The 17,355-nt window shown below is 42.1% G+C and overlaps 1 protein-coding gene across 6 annotated transcripts in view; it reads left to right on the top strand.

Annotated features, from left to right (window-relative positions):
- rsrc1.S (arginine/serine-rich coiled-coil 1 S homeolog) overlaps positions 1-7,831 on the top strand; it is a 162,409-nt gene extending 154,578 nt beyond the window's left edge. For 5 of the 6 annotated variants that reach the window (XM_018264500.2, XM_041564042.1, XM_041564040.1 and 2 more), the window contains 3 exons: positions 2,861-2,967; positions 6,230-6,376; positions 7,669-7,829. In XM_018264500.2, the coding sequence (XP_018119989.1) occupies positions 2,861-2,967; positions 6,230-6,376; positions 7,669-7,761 (347 nt within the window). In that variant the 3' untranslated portion in view covers positions 7,762-7,829. 6 annotated transcript variants of the gene reach the window in all.
- The last annotated feature ends 9,524 nt before the right edge of the window (positions 7,832-17,355 follow it).

Genomic DNA, 17,355 nt, shown 5'->3' with positions numbered 1-17,355 from the left:
TGTATTTAATTGTCTCTGTACACTGGGGCCAGACAGTTGTACGAGTCCTCTGATACGTAGCTGTGATAAACCTCTTACAACTTTTAATTTTATTCTTTATTTGTATAGCTATCTGATTCAATCATCACAAAATATTATCAGCTATTAGCAGGTAGTATATACTGTTCCAAGAACAGATTCAGCAAACAAGCCATTCTTTTGGCTGGTTAAATGTATAATATTATAGCTTCTTTAAAGTTTGCCTTAGCCATGGAAATCTTTAGAGCGAGCCCTTCTAAAACTGGCAAAATGGTGCCACCTAGTGGAATATTGTTGTGAGTACCCTTTGCCTAAGTACAAGTTGTGTGAAATATGCATTATAGCACTGTAGTATATGGACTAGACCTATTAGCATGCCCCATAGGGGCAAATTCAATAACCTCCGAAAAATTCGCCAGCGACGGCTTTGCTCACAGCGCAACACTTCGCCAGGCGTAGATTCGACGGACAACGGTAATTCAGTAAATCCGAAGTTGCGTCCAGGGCAACAAACGCTAGTTTTGCTAGATTTACTATGCCAAGCGAGGTTGCACTAGCATTGGCTAATTTGCATACGACATAAAGTTAAAGTTGAATGGACGTATATGTTGCAGCCAATACATTACACTACACAAGCCCAGGGAACCTTAATAAAATAAAGTTGTTGTATTGCCCTACACATGAGCCCAGTGTATAGTTTATGTGCCATATGTTAGAAAATGTAGGAGGGAACCGGGTTACCCCCAAAAAAATGACGCTATTTTTCAACCTATCACACTGAAAAAGGAAAAGACGCTATCGTTTTTTTGGGACTTTTCAACTATTTTTTTTAGGAATTCCTATCTACTCTATTGCACTTCGCCTGGTCTGAGGTGGCGAAGGCAAGTCTGGCGCAAGAGGTAACGTTCAGTAAAATCCGCATCTTAGTGAATTTGCGTAGTTACGCCCAGTATCCAGAGCGCAAATTCGCCAGGTGTTAGGGAGCGCAGTACCGCTAGAGCATTTCTCCTTCGCTAGCGAAGTTACGCCAGCAACAGTTAGTAAGTAAACTTGCAAATTTTCACCCGCGTTAGTCACTTTGCCCTTTAGTAAATCTGCCCCTAAGTCTTCGCAGTAGCTGGATGTCTCCAAAAATGCTCACTGTGAGTGCATTTCCAGGTTAGTAACTGGATAACATAAGCCGCGCAAATAAGAGGAGCCGTATTTATCAAAGTCTAAGATTTTATCTGATTATCTTAATCAAAAAAGTCAGACCAAACTAGAATCCACAATTGGACCTTATTTATTACAAAAAAAAAATCATGATTTAATCAGATTGGGGACAAACACGAAAAAATGAAGCGAAAATCTGATTTATATGATTATTCCTGAAAAGACAGAAAATAGGCTCAGTCAGTAACAGGACAAATACAGGGATGAATTTAAATGTATTGTCCTGTTCCCCTGCTGTATTCATACTGTGCAGTATTTTGTTTGCTGCAGAAGTATAGTATAGTATAGTAAGGAGGTGCTTACTTCCAGAAGGGCTTTAGGGCCCACATTTGCATAACTGTTGGTATGCTCCAGGCAGGGCCGCCGTCAGGGGGCCACAGGGGGTACTCTTGGCCTGGACCTAAAAGGGGACCGGCTGTGCTGCACATTTCGAGATAGCCGGGCCCCCCCTTGACAGCACAGAAGTCATGCCGTACCTGCCAAAGTCCAGAAGAGCCAAAGACCCGAAAAGACTGGAAGCCAGAAAAGGAGCTGAAGTTGAAGTCCTGAAGCCACGAAAAGACCCGAAGTTACGAAAGGAGCAGAAGCTGAAGTCCTGAAGCCGCGAAAAGACCCAAAGTCCTGAATCTGCAAAAGGAGCCAAAGCTGAAGTCCTGAAGCTGCGAAAAGACCCGAAGTTGAAGTCCTGAAGCCACAAAAAGACCCAAAGTTACGAAAGGAGCCGAAGTTGAACTTCTAATATCCTCATATTTTACAACTGGGGTACTTTATTTATTATAATACACAAGTTTCAGTGAGTCGTGTGACAGAAATGACATCAGAACTCACCGTTTATAACTGATGACATCAGAACTCACCGTTTATAAGGATATAATTTACAGGATATTCATGGCTTTTGTGTATTATATAGTGAATAAAGTACCCCCTATTTTAAAATATACGGGTATTATAAGTTACTGATGAGTTCCATTACTATATAAAGGCCGAAGGCCGAGTGTTTTTATACGAGTCATGGAACTTCTATTTCAGTGAATCATGTGACATCACTAAGCTCCGATTATAACTGATGACATCACTAAGCACCGTTATAAGGATATTATTTACAGGATATTCATGGCTCTTGTGCATTATATAAGTCTATATCTGCATATGTGAAGCGGAGCCATGTGCTGTTAAACTGATCCACCCAAAAGAGTAGAAGAATAGAACTATGACTTGTCTTACAACATGTCAGTCAGTCTGACTGAAGAGCCTTATGGGCATTTCTAGTTCTGTGGATTGTGAGGATTCCTGGTACCTGTGTATTTGGAACAGGGTTGGTACTAGACTAAAGGGAATTAGGGAATAAAGGGAATGCTGGGGAATTAGGTGGTGCCCGTAATAACTGTAGGACACTGACTTCATTCCTATACTTACTTTTGGCCTTTAATGTAGACGACAACATGATATTCTAATGTAGATAAAGATTGACTTTATTCTTCATATGTCACTCCAGTAATGTGTGTCATGTTACTCTTGGCCATATCACACTGGGACTTGGTTGCCAACTGGTTTATCCCAGAGATTCTTTCATTCTCCAGGGGGTGTAAGGTGTACGTGTTTGTAATGACTGCACTCTCTGCCTTTGCAGATCAATCCCTGTTACTCGATCAGGCGAAAAGAGAGAAAGAGATTGAAGCGATTGAAAGCGACTCGTTTGTTCCACAGATGTTCCGTTCAAGCCGCGACACGAAAGGTGTAAGTTTTGTATAGGCCCTGTATATACACTCAAAAAATATATCCTGGAAGCTACAATATATAAAAGTCAAAAATACACATAGTAAAAAAATGGTACATACTGACCCTCCAAAAATCCATGCGTTTAGTACCCTCCGGTATTACATAGTAGACATAAGTACCGATGGGTACGAAACGCGTAAAGCCGATTTTTGGAGGGTCAGTATGTACCATGTACCATGTGACTTTTATATATAGTAGCTTCCAGGATATATTTTTTGAGTATTTGTTCCATAGAGCCTTGGGAGCTGGGGTGAAATCCTGGAGCAACTGTTACCCTATATGGACTGGTAGACTGGACTCCCCCCTCAAATTAACTGTGTGTGTGTGTGTGTGTGTGTGTGTGTGTGTGTGTGTGTGTGTGTGTGTGTGTGTGTGTGTGTGTGTGTGTGTGTGTGTGTGTGTGTGTGTGTGTGTGTGTGTGTGTGTGTGTGTGTGTGTGTGTGTGTGTGTATATAATTTTTTTTTTTTTAATTTCATAGTAAAAGTTTAGCTGAATTTCATCTTTTGGCAAGAACAAGATACATAACTCATACATAACATACTAACTCTGTAGAACAGATCTAACTCAAATTCTCGGCAGCCCATCATCTATAAAGTCATTGACAAAGGGGTGGAGGGCTGAAAGCAAGGTGAAGTAAGTTTGTCAATTCTCTCAGACTGCCATACATGTCTGGAGAAAGGTTTTCCCAGCCAACATACTTCACAGAGAATCATGTTCCATGACAGCCCTGAAGGTCACACTGGAATTTCTTTAGTGAGCACCATGTGATGAGGTCTTTATTCACATCTCTGCACCATGTAAAAAGAGCATCAGCCAACTTCAACTGATTTATGGGGATAATTCACGCTCAGCCTGCTTGTATTTCAATCTTATATGTTCTACATGGTGTATATTTAAGTACACAGTTTAATATTTTCGCAGCCTTTATGACTGTGTAGACTTAGTGCTCCTATCATTGATATTTGTTTTTATGTGATATTACATAGAAGCAGAGGCATATTCAGCCTTCCTCTACTGGACAACTAGAACTCTTATTGGGCAATGTAATAAAAGGCACTAAAGGTGGCCATACACGGAGAGATTCGCTCGTTTGGCGATGTCGCCAAACGAGCAGATCTCTCCCCGATTTGCCCACCTTGAGGTGGGCAATATCGGGCTGATCCGATCGTGGGCCCTAGGGCCCAACGATCGGATCCTAACAAATGGTAACGGGCGGTCGGATCATGGGACCGCATCAACGAACAGATGCAGCCGCAATCCAACGGGATTTTTAGTCCCATCCCATCGAGATCTGGCCGAATCGGGGAAGCCCGTCAGGGGGCCCCCATACTGCCGACGGCAGCTTTTATCGGCCCATGTATGGCCACCTTAAGTTTGTTTAGGTGCAGTACCCCAAGCAACCAGCAGAGGTAGCACTGGGTTACATATGGGAGTTCAAATCGGAGTCAGGGGCTTGCTGGACATGTAGTTCCAGGCTAGTGAATATGCTTGAGGGAGCACATGCTTTAGAATCATTTGTTACAGTAACTGTTTTTGGGCTATTTTAGACCAAAGGGGTTAATATCCAGCTATATGAATAGAGCATGTGTTACATTGGACTCTAACACAACAGACTGGGCCTTCGCTAAATGGAAGAAATGAAGGTAGGGTGTAGTGCAACTACAACTCCCATGTGCTACTGTGCATGAAAAACAAAATACAAGGGTGCCAGGAGGTTCTGGCAACAAAAATAGAACAGTTTATTTGTCCAAGACAAATGATCCCATGTTTTGTACTTACACTCCACAGAGGCCCCAGCAGATAATCATGACATGGCTACAATATGGCCTCATTCACGGGGTCCCTGCTCCCCGATTTAGGTCCCTCTAGGGCAACGTGGCTTTACTGGGCCTTGTTGTACCCAGGCTCCCTGGAAACATACAGCTGGATCAGCAACCAGAAGCCAGAAAAGAATTATTTTCTACACGTGTTCACAAGAAAGATAACTAGACTTTGTATTGCAACCCTCTATATTGCCATTATTCATTATGTATAAAACACACTCACAGCTATACATAGCATTGAGAGACCTGCTGGTGTGTCTGAGGCATAAATGGGGTAGTTCAGCGCCGGGCCAACTCGGGCATAACGCCCACAGACACGCTTGCGTGAAAATGAATTGCCTGCTATAGCTGCGAGTGGGGAACTGACTAGGGGGTAGGAGAAGCAGAGAAGGCGCATGCCTGGTGTCCCCCCCCCCAGCTTTGAACCCTAGGCACATGCCTACTCTGCCTACCCCTAGTTCGGGCCCTGGGGTAGTTATTCCTGTTTTTATGGTGCCTATTAGGATCTTCCACCCCCTTTCCCCATACAGGGATAGAGTGACTTGTTTATCTTAATATCTGTGATTACATGTTATCTACAGACTCTTCTAAAGCAGTGACCAGCAGTTGTCATGTAGAATGTTCTGTTAGTATTTGTTTTAACGTTTCATGGAGCAATCTCTGGACTCATGGGAAGACATGCTGTACTCAGCAAGCAAAGCATGAACAGCCAGAACTGTTTTCAGAATCCATAATTGGCAACCACAATCTACCCTTTATCTCAGAGATCTGTAGAAGAGAAGTTTTGGGATTTTCAGCCCTACACCTCTTTGGAAATGTCTCTGTATATAATATATGTGCCATGCGTGTGGCAGCACAACATGAATAGACAGAGTGATTGATTTCTATACAATCTGGGGGATATTGGTGGTTGCTTTGCTAGGAATAATTAATCTATGTTAAAAGGGCTCCTTACCCCAGTTTACCTCACGTTAATGTGTTTGGACGTCTTCCCTTGCAAGTCTCAGATCTCATACGACATATAATCCATACTAGGCAGCCCCTGCTTTAGATTAGAGTGCCATTCATGACACCCATTATGATCCATCTCAAGGCAGCATTCCCAGAGCCGCTGCAGAGTTATAATGGGATGCACTCTCTCAATTGCTAAATGTCATGCAACTATGATAAATCTCCTCCATTCTTCCCAACTAATATACAGGCCTCTTTCATCTGCACAGGTTTAAGGGAGTTAAAGGAAAGGTTTTTGGTAAAATACCTCCTCTCTGTCTCTTAGTTGAATATTGCCAAAGGAAAAAAGCATTCAGCCTTCAGAATTATCCCTCCCTAATGCCCAAACTAGACTTGCATAGCTAGAAATAATTCAAATTATATATGTTTTCATTATTTTTACCAGTCCACGGAAAGCAGCGAGACAAAACATGAATCTGCAATACTAGGGACAGGCACCATTGATCCGTTTGATGAGGCAAAAGAATCAGAGATTGGCCTCATGCCCACTACCATCAAGTACCTGGATGATAACTGTCTGGCACACCCAAATGTAAGCATGTTGTGTAACGTGGGATTAGAGCCCATGCATGCATAGTTACACAAAAGTTAAATTAGTCTATACTTATCTTTCTTTTTTGTTATTTGTTTTTTGTCCTTTTTCATTCTAAAGTAACCCAAGCCACATCCGTTCAGCAGTCCTTAAAGGAGAACTAAACCCCCTCGCTACCCCTACCTTACATAGCCCTCTCTGCTCCCCCCATCCTAGGTATTACCTCCTGTAATTGCCCATAATTCTTTACTTAACTATTTGCAGAGTCAGCACAGCGGAGCTCACGGGCGCCATCTTCTGGCTCTTTGTTCATCTTCGGGTCTTCTTCCTTCTCTTTGGCAATTTCCGTCACTTACGGCGAATGTGCAGTTGTCACAAACCTGAAAACTGCTCCAATTGCGCATGCGCCAATACGCCGATCAGTTCCCGAAGAGGCAAAGACGGCGCCCATGAGCTCCACTGCGCTGACTCTGCATAGAGAGTTAATTAAAGAATTAGGGGCAATTACAGGAGGTAACGCCTAGGCTGGGGGCGAGCAGAGAGGGGGGCTATGTAGGGTAGGGGGTAGCAATTTTTAATAGCAAGGGGGTTTAGTTCTCCTTTAACACAGCCAACAGGGCTTTAGGGGCCAGGGAGTGGAGAGCCAATGGTATCAGTCACTCTGGGCTTATATCATAAGGTGGAGTAGTATTTGTACTAGGGATGCACCGAATCCACTATTTGCTATTCGGCTGAATCCCAGAATCCTTCATGAAAGATTCCGCCTAATACCGCACTGAATCCAAGTCCTAATTTGCATATGCAAATTAGGGGTATGAGAAGTAAAAATTGGGAAAAAATTTTTTACTCCCCTGTTTTGTGATGAAAAGTCACAGGATTTCCCTTCCTGTCCCTAATTTACATTTGCAAATTAGGATCCGGTTTCCGTTCGGCCAGGCACAAGGATTTTGGCAAATCCAAATATTGCTGGAAAAGGCTGAAGCCTGGCCGAATCCAGAACCAAATCCTGTATTCGGTGCATGCCTAATTTACCTACCCCCCAGCCCAGTGTGACCCCATCATTGCCCTCTACTACAGGTAATGCTCAGTGGGGGTGGCTTTGGGGGCACTTTCCTACAGAGAGATGTTTGTGTGACCAAAGCATTCCTATGGATTTACACAGGAGCAAGTCTGTATCCCTTTAATGTCTGTATGCTAACATAGTTACTAATAGAGCCAGGGTTTATCATTTCAACATGCGCCATATTGAACAGCAAGTGCCGTATGACTGAATGTGACACTTCTTTTGGCAGTTATATATTGAAAAAGAAGAAGCAGAACTGAAGTGGTACAAGAGATTAACGTCTCTCCGTCAAGAACATCTAATGGGGAGCCCTGTAGCATAGCAACCCTGGATATGTCCTGAGTCTGACCTGTGTGATTTTGTTGTTCTCTAATAAAAGGTTTTATCGCATGTTTTGTTGTTTGTTGCACCCCTCCTTACCTTGGACGTCCGCAGAAAATTTTCCGGGGGGGGGGCAAGGAAGAAAACATATTACACAAATTACTTGTACCCACATTTTGGTTTCCACACAAACCTAACAACAGCTTTTCTATAAATATATAGAGTAGTAACTGTTGCACATGTATAGCATTGCCATTCTATTAGTGACACAAACTCCTTGCAGGTTTACTATAAATTTATTTTTTAAATTAAAAAAAGATTCCCCAGCCTCTGCCACGGATTTTTATTGGAAATCCGGTGACGGAGCTGTGGGGGGGTGGTGAGGGGTTAGGGTGCACGGCATAGGGGGAATGTTTAGGCCCTTGCCGGGTCTGCTGCACCCTACTAAAGCATATTTGTTGGGTGCAGCTCTAGTCCCAGGGGCAAATTCACTAAGATTCGTAGTTGCGCCAGGCGTAGTTTCGCCAGCGCTTCGCAAATTCACTAAAATCCGAAGTTGCACTCAGGGGTAGCGTAAGGTTGTGAAGTTGCGCTAGTGTTGATTCGCTAAGCGAAGCAAAGTTACGCTAGCGATGGTTAATTTGCAGACGGCGCCAAATTCACATTTCAATGGAGGAATATTTAGAAGCACTACAAATGCCTGGGAAATCTTCAAAACATCAAATAAAATTTTTATTTTGCCCTACACATGTGCCCACTGTATAGTTAAGTTGCCATGAGTTAGGAAATGTAGGGGGGAAGGAGGGGAGCCCCAAAAATTTTTTCGATCTTTTTCAGCCTATCACCCATAATATAGAAAAAAACGCCAGCGTTTTTTGGGACTTAGAAAAAATTTAAACTTTTTTTGAAGAAATCCCTATCTACTCTATTGCACTTCGCCTGGTCTGAGGTGTCAAAGGAAGTCTAGCGTAAAAGGTAGCGTTCAGAACAATGCACGCATTAGTGAATTTGCGTAGTTACGTCCGTTGCGCAATTCGCCAGGCGTAAGGGTGCAAAGTTACACTAGCGAAGTTACGCCAGCGTCCATTAGTGAATTTGCGAAGTAACGAAAATGGCCAACGCTAGCGAATTGACGCTAGCAGTAGGCGCTTCGGCGCATAGTGAATTTGCCCCCCAGTCTCTATAGACAAGTGACAATAGACTGTGCCAATAGGCTGCAAGCTTCAAGGGATACTATGACTTTCAATGTCTATTTAAGCCTCTGTCTGTTGCTAGGGAGGTAGAACATTTAAAACAAGAAAACTATTCCAATTCAAACATAAAGAGCCGCAAAAGAGTAAAGTTAAAAAACATATTCCCAACAGAATACTACTATCTGCCTCGGTGATCCCATAACTGTCTCTCTATCCACTGCTAAACTACAATTCCCAGCATTCAAAGCCAGAACCAGTAGCAGAGTTGTAGCTGATGGGCTAAGAGAGGAGATCTCAGCAGGACCTTCATTCATTGGGCATGGGAGAGTCCAGTCAGGGACCAGTGAGTTCTGATGGTGGCCCTGGTTCTATGACTGCTTATGTTTGATGTCTATTTGTTATAATTTCATAAATGCACATGTGTATGACTGATGTGATTGGCTGCCAATTACTGGTATATCATGCCTTACTTGAGGATGACATCACTCCCAGCTCAGCACTCATTGGCTGAAAGCTGCCAGGGAAGGTGACTTAATGGCTCAGGCACAAGTGACCGGTATTTCATTTCTGGATTCAGAGGTAAGTGGAGCAGACTTTATGGGGGGGCATAAAGTCAATGATACAAGGGGATAGTTTGGGCAGTGTGGCTTCCATGATTTATAGTAGTTTGGGGACTAGAGCCAGGCCCGGACTGGCAATCTGTGGGTTCTGGAAAATGCCAAAGGGGCTGCTGTAAGATACCATAGTCACTATTTATTGGGCTGCTGTGAGTGCCCCAGTGTGTCTCAAATGCCAGGGCTGTTTTTAAATCCCAGTCCGGACTTTAGTCTAGAGCCAAAGCTCCCAAAATTGCCCCCACCATTGCCTGCTATTGTAATTGTCTGGGAAGGTGCTTGTCATGAAATTGTCCATTGGAGATGTCAGTTTGTCTTTCCATTTCCATCTTTTTCAATTTCATTGGAAAAGGGGGGGGGGTCATTTTTGGTGATAAGCCATCAAGGGGTACAAAGTGGTACAACAACAAGGGAGGGGACAATCAATGATGGGGCCTTGAAAATGGTTTCTGGTGGCAGCCCTGCCCCTTCCCAAACAACTAAAATGTGTCGGTGCCAAAGTACCCAAAATCTGCCTGTGTGCCATTGCTAATGGGGAGTGAGACAACATGAGAACTTGCTGTCCCACTGACTTTATAAATTCTTTATTTTCGTGTTTTGCAAAAAACAATGGCATGAGATTCCTGCAGTAAAGAATTCAAACATATGATACAGATTGTGATCACACGGTATCCCAATATAGGGATTATTGTACGATATCAGCAGATTACATATGTCATATCCGTTTTTTGTGAGTAATAAACCATGAAACAAAAAATAAGTCCCACTGACTTTAAACCTGTCCTTATCTAGCTGTGCCTCAACTAAAATTCCCAGCACCACCTGTAGTTATAGAATATAGTGTGTTCGGTATCTCTTGTTTACTTGTTACATCGTTTGAAGTGTTAGAGCATTTACTTTGCTGCTCTATAGCTGTTAATGTCAACTGCCATTTTTCCAACTGCCATTGGCCAACTGTCCCACTCATCACTCATCCTAGTGGCCTCAACATTAGAGTAGATGATGGGTAAGGGAGGATCTGAGAAGAAAGACAAGTAGCACAAACCAGAACAATATTTACATGCCTAGAATTAGGGTGCCTTGTGTTATGTGTGCAGGGGCACTGATCAGAGTTTGACTGGTTATGAAAAGCCCCAGTGGGCCCATTACTCACCTGGGCTTTAATGGGAACCAGTGTCTTCTGCCTCTATTACATCCTGCCAGTAACATACAGCTTTACAGTAATGGCACAGAGGGGAATTTGGGATGTTTTGTCCCCATGTGATTTCCAGTTCAGTGTATGGCCAACCAAATGCTCACTCCCGTTCATTTCTAAATTCAATTTAATTGAGCCATGGTGAAAGCAATTGGCACAGAAATGAATGAGGGTGATTCCAAGTGTTCATTTAACTATTGGTGTTACTGGTTATTTATAAGGCACAAACATATTCAGTAGCACAGTATTGAGCTATTAAGGGAAATCCAGTATATACAGATATATATGGCAGAGAGGGTTCAGTTCACAATTTCTTCTCTCTCTTTCTCTCCCCATAAAGTGAAATACAAGTGATTCCTAGTGATTATAATCGATTCCTAATGATTCTCAGCGATTCCCAGGAGCAGAAGGAGATAAAGAAGAAACACAAAAGTCTTTTTAAAGACTATCAACTTTCATCAGGAGCAGAACAACTTGCCCAACCCATTGTGGGTTATTTGGAGGAAGGTAAGGGTCCTGTATTTTCCCATCCAGGGCCACCATCAGGGGGGGACAAGTGGCCCGGGCATGAAGGGGGGCCAGGCAGTGCTGCACTTTTGAAAGAGCCGGGCCCCCCTTGAGAGCGCCCGAGCAGTGTGGCCATTTTTCAAGTCCCTAACAGCCGGAATGCGGAAGTGCCGAACAGCCAAAGGACCCGAAATCACGAAAATAGCCACAATTGAAGTCCTGAAGCAGCGAAATGACCCAAAGTCACGAAAACAGCCAAACTCCTGAAGTGGCGTAAAGACCCGAAGCTACAAAAATAGCCGAAGTCCCGAAGTGGGGAAAAGACCCGAAGTCACGAAAACAGCTGCAATGAAGTCCTGAAGTGGCGAAAAGACCCGAAGTCACAAAAACAGCCGCTGAGTTTAATTCTACTAAACACCAATTTGTGTTTTGTTTTGTTTTTTAAATCCCCTGGCCACCAATGTATTATTTTAATATTCTATAGACCCTTGCCACCAATGTTTTTATTCCTTGACAGAAATAATGGGCTGATTTATGGACCAAAAAAAATGGCATGGTATTGTCTTAAAATGGGGACATGGGGAGCTGGTGGGAGATGCATTCTATATACATAAGTAAGCATTTGTTTCTAATTGGAACCATATTAAAACCATAGTTTCTGAATGAAAAGGGTTCTTATTAAATAAGGTGTAAATATGCTGCTGTTTTTACCTCTGCTCTTTATTGTGTTTTTTTTCGGGGTCTTACATCATTACATTAACTCTAACCTTCCCAAATCTCTATTTTATATTACAGGAACATCAAAGATGGGCATGAATGCAAGTAGCAGGCTTTACTACCAGTGGCGCTATGAAAAGGTATGGTGCTCACAGCTAATTTCCTCATTTTATTTTCTGACTGCTGAGAAAGGTATCCAAGGGGTTAAAGGAGGGGCTAACCCAATGCTAAACATGGCATATCTTCTGTGTAAATACAATGAAACAGAAATTTGATGGGGTTTAGCATAGTGTGTGCCCTGACCTCAATGTTTTCTTGCTTCTTACATTTTTCTAGCACTCACGGTGGATCTCGTCTGATCTGGACATCTTTGAGATCAGGGATTTTGAGGATCCACTCTCGGGCCCTTATCTCGAGTGCATCAGGGACAAGATCACCTATGACATCAGGACTGCACTCTACGATCTGTGGATGGCCAAGGACTGTGTGAAGATTACAAAATGGTGGAAATGACACCTTAAGAACGAGTTCTGGCAGGACTACAGATACATCAAGGCCCACCTGAAACACCTCTACAAAGACCTAGAGAAAATCAACAGCCACCAGTTCCTCCCCTTTATCCAAAATATGGTGTTATACACAGGAACTCCTTTAAGCCACTTGGTAGACCCTGCATTCCTTTTCATTCCATCCCTCAGACTGCAAATGCCGGGGGTCCGCAGGCTGCCCGGGGTCCAATGGAATGGAAAAGAACGCAGCATTCATTGTACGTCTTAAATGTGCCCATGTTTATGCTGCCATATTCCCTTCTCTTTCTCATCCTTTCACCGCAGTCCCTTACCTTACCATACCCCCCCCCCTGCTTCCCTTGATTCAATGTGGCGCATTGATTGTGGGAGCAAATCCGATCGCCTTTAAGGGGTCAGGAAGGAATTTTTTCCTCTAGTGAAGGAAATTGGCCTTTTCAGAGGTTTTTTGCCTTCCTTGCAATCAAAAAGCACAGTTTATCTAATTATTAATAAAGCGGTGGATTACACAGATTAACCACAAAGTCATTATGTGTATCTTTATTGTGGGTATTGGGCTAGGGATTTGGCAGGGATAACATATAGAGGGGGAGGGAGAGAAGTTAGAATAAGGCTCTTATAGAGCAGGAAATGTTTGCATTGGTTATGTTTCTCCTTGGTTCCGAACAATGAAACGTAAACAACATATAACTGCTGTGTCAGTCCTACTATCCTCCTTAGGACTTCTAGGAACCTATGTAATACTGAGAGCCAATAAACATCCTTCCTAAATCTCAACCTAACTGGCTTTCGGACAACTCCTCCCTTTGGGCCCTTGGAAAAGGGCTGGCCCCACAGTTTAGAAGGGCATTGATGGTCTGTGTTGGTTTAATGAAGCAATGGAAATTGAATATTTAGAGAGAAAACCAGTTACATGCAGATCTGCAAGCAAATTCTGTTTTAGAATCATCATCTCATGCTCTTTTACCTTAGTTGTCTAAAATTCCCTGGAGTTAGGGAGGAATCTACTAATTTATCCTCTTCAGTAGCTGATAACAAAGGCAAGTTTTTTTTACTATAGCTGTTTATTTCTGGATGAAAAGTGGAGAAATATTTTGCTCATCTCTACTGAGTATACAGGGTCACCAGTTGGACATCAATGCTCTACACAAGCTATTCTAAAATGTAGCTGATGTGTGGTGTGGATTATAGTTTATATACCATTGTTCTGATAACTGTACCCCAGTCATGTCACGACACACCTCTTGACTTTTAATCCATATCCACCAGCAGTTTCAGTGGCGTAAGCATATGCTATCCCTCCTCACAGCATCTTCTGCAGCTTAAACTTTGCTGGCTTGCTTGCTGAAAATGAGTGGGCAGCCATGTGGGTGCTAAGGAAGGACTGCCTGAGGGTGCATGGTGCCCCCCCTAAAGATATTTGGGGGCCCTACCCATTCAGGTTACACAGTAGTATCACACTTTTGTTGATTCAGGCCTTTTTCAAGGTCCAACAATTCCAAGCCCACATCTCTTGACAAGGTTACAGGTATATGAAAACAATGATGTAGCAGATACTCTGCAATAGTTACAAAAATACATACATAGTACAGAAATAATTTGTACACCTTGTGATCCCTGGCAACCTAAAAATTGATTATTGTTATTCCTGCTATTTCTATTGTACGTGACTAGGGAATATGATCGTGGCCAATCATTCTACAAGAGCAGTTCTGCAAGACAAATACTACAGGCTCAGCAGCTAGTACCACTTTATTCATAAAACAAACACACTGAACAACAATAAGGGATTTGTGTTGTAATGGAGTGTATGTTTTTGATATCCAGGATACAGTGTAGTCCCCCTGCTAGAAACATTAAGCTATTGATTCTAGATCTTACATTAACACATTCAGTGGCATAACTAGATGTTACAGGGTCCCAGAGTAAATTCAATTTAGGGCCAGAATACATTGCTTAATGGGTACATTCTACCACAATATATTGAAATTACTAGGGCCTTACAGGGCCCCCCAACTTTCTGGGCTGCAGCAGGGTTTGCTTTCTCTGTGGATATGCCCTGCACAAAATCACCTACTTTCCAGCTGCATAAACTTCTGCTGTATCAAACAGGTTTACTCCATTTTCATATGCAATGGTCATGAGTTGCTCGGCCACCTGTTGAAACGGTGAACACTTACTTGATTAGCCGAGAGCTGCTGACTTCGGGAAGGCATGGACGTTTAAGGGGCCACCAATTTTCTTATAATGTGTGTGGGGGGGGGGCTGGCCACCATTTTTGGCCACCAATTTTTTTTTCTCATGTGGGGTCCTAGCCACCAATATTTTTTAATGGGGGGGCCCTGACCACCAATATCTTTTTATTTTTTATTAACATGTGGGAACCCTAGCCACCAATATTTTTTTTTTTTTTTTACTGTGTGGTGGGGGGCGGACCTGTAGGTGGGGCTTGCAGTGGGCGCAGCCCGGGGGGCCCAGGAAATTTTGTCGTATGGGGCCCTGTGATTTCTGATGGCGTTCCTGCCTGTTCAGTCCTGTTACTAATAGTAGACCATTCCCTGCATTTCCATGTGATATACTGTTCTGCTGCCAGCTCTTACCTTGCCTCTTAAAGGCTTATCAAAAGTCAAATTTGTGTCATTTTAGAGGTTTTTCCTACTTTGAATAAAATCAAATTTTCACCAAACTCAAATGTTTGCTTATTTAAAAGAAAATCTGAATTTAAAAAAATCCATTGAATAGGATCATGAAAAAAAAATACCTAAAATTTCTACTCTATCATTCTCAATAAACCTGCAATGAAAATTACTTTAAGTTTGCTGTAGATGGCGCCCAGTGACTTCTATATGAACTTGAAAGCTTTTAGATGCTGAAGATTTACATTCAAGTTTTACATACTTGTGCTTAATAAATATTATACATAAGAGTTTAATGCATAACTGAAATCAGAGTTTTACAGCATATAAATTGGAATCAAAGCAAAAAATTCTAATTCAAATGCTGATAATTCACTCCCTTTCTATTGATTATACCACACTTTGTTCAGAGATTGCATAATATCCCAACAATCTTCACCTTTCTATTAATACCTTTTTGGAGAAACTTGATTAACTATTGTCATTCTTCACCCAAAATCTAAGTGCTAGATAACTTTGTTCCTTAATTAAAAAAAAAAAAAATGCTCCAGTTTCATGGCATTTAGTGGTTACTGTGAATAATAGAAATGTTCCGCATATGCTGTTTGGGAGCAGCCAACAGTGACCTGAAGACTAACACAAACAATAATTGTTTATGAGGTTATTAGTGATAGAGGTTATGAGTGATAGATGCTGTGCAACTGATTATGTCCCAGGGTTTGCATTGCACTTGTCATTTGTTGCCTGTTATCCACTAGAGAAGCCATTACCTCTCTTCCCTCTACTGATTCTACAGACATTAACAACATCTGGAATTCTGTTTCAGAACAATCATTTGAAATTATACAAACACATCATCTCTGTTTCTATTCATTTTAAACAAAGTTCAGCATACAGTTATATATTGAATAAAGTACCCCCTCTTGTAAAATATAAGGATATTATAAGTTACCGAGGAGTTTCATGACCATATAAAAACACGAGGCCGAAGGCCGAGTGTTTTTATACAGGTCATGGAACTCCGAGGTAACTTCTAATATCCTCATATTTTACAACTGGGGGTACTTTATTTATTATAATACACAAATTTCAGTGAGTCATGTGACAGAAATTCAGAACTCACCGTTTATAAGGATATAATTTACAGGATATTCATGGTGTTTGTGTATTATATAGTGAATAAAGTACCCCCTATTGTAAAATATAAGGACATTATAAGTCACCAAGGAGTTCCATGACAATATAAAAGCACGAGGCTGAAGACATCACTACTCACCGTCTATAACCAGGGGTCCCCAACCTTTTTTACTAGTGAGCTAAATTTAAATGTAAAAAGATTTGGGGAGCAACACAAGCAATAAAAAACCTATGAGGATTTCAAATAAGGGTTGTGATTGGCTGTTTGGTAGCTCCTATATGGACTGCAAACCCATACACGTGTTTTTTATACAACCAAAACTTGCCTGGAAGTCAAAAATAAGCTCCTGCTTTGAGGCCACTGGGAGCAACATCCAAGGGGTTGGTGAGCAACATGTTGCTCGCGAGCTACTGGTTGGGGATCACTGGTCTATAACTGATGACATCACTAATCACTGTTTATAAGGATATAATTTACAAGATATTCATGGTTTTTGTGTATTATATAGTGGATAATGTACCCCCTACTGTAATTTATAAAGAAATTATGTCACAGAGGAGTTATGTGACCATATAAAAGCACGAGGCCAAAGGCTGAGTGCTTTTTTACAGGTCACATAACTCCGAGGTGACTTCTAATATCTTTATAAATTTCAGTAGGGAGTACATTATGCATTATAATCTACATTTGTGTGAAATGTCGGGAGGGGGGATGGGTGGTCGGAGGGGTCGGCGTCCAATTCTGGTCGCTGGCTTTCAATTTGAACGCGATGGTGTCAAATTTGGACACGCGGCGTCAAATTCGGACGCGCTGCGTCAAATTCGGCACCCAGGGACCCCTGTTATAAACGGCGCGTTCTGATGTCAGACGTTTATAAGGATATAATTTACAGTCTGGTCCCATAGGGAAATGACCAGACTGTAGATTATAAATGTATATATGTGTAGTCTCAGAGGAATTCTATAATAGAATGTAAATAAGTATTCTTCTATTGTTAATGACAACATCACTAGAGGGACTGTTAAATTTGAGTCTGAATGATGCACATATACAGGCAGACGGAGGGAG

Source organism: Xenopus laevis, chromosome 5S (genome assembly GCF_017654675.1).
Source record: "Xenopus laevis strain J_2021 chromosome 5S, Xenopus_laevis_v10.1, whole genome shotgun sequence".
Taxonomy (NCBI): domain Eukaryota; kingdom Metazoa; phylum Chordata; class Amphibia; order Anura; family Pipidae; genus Xenopus; species Xenopus laevis.
The sequence above is the reverse complement of the archived record's forward strand: the minus strand, read 5'-3'. Positions and strand labels throughout refer to the sequence as shown.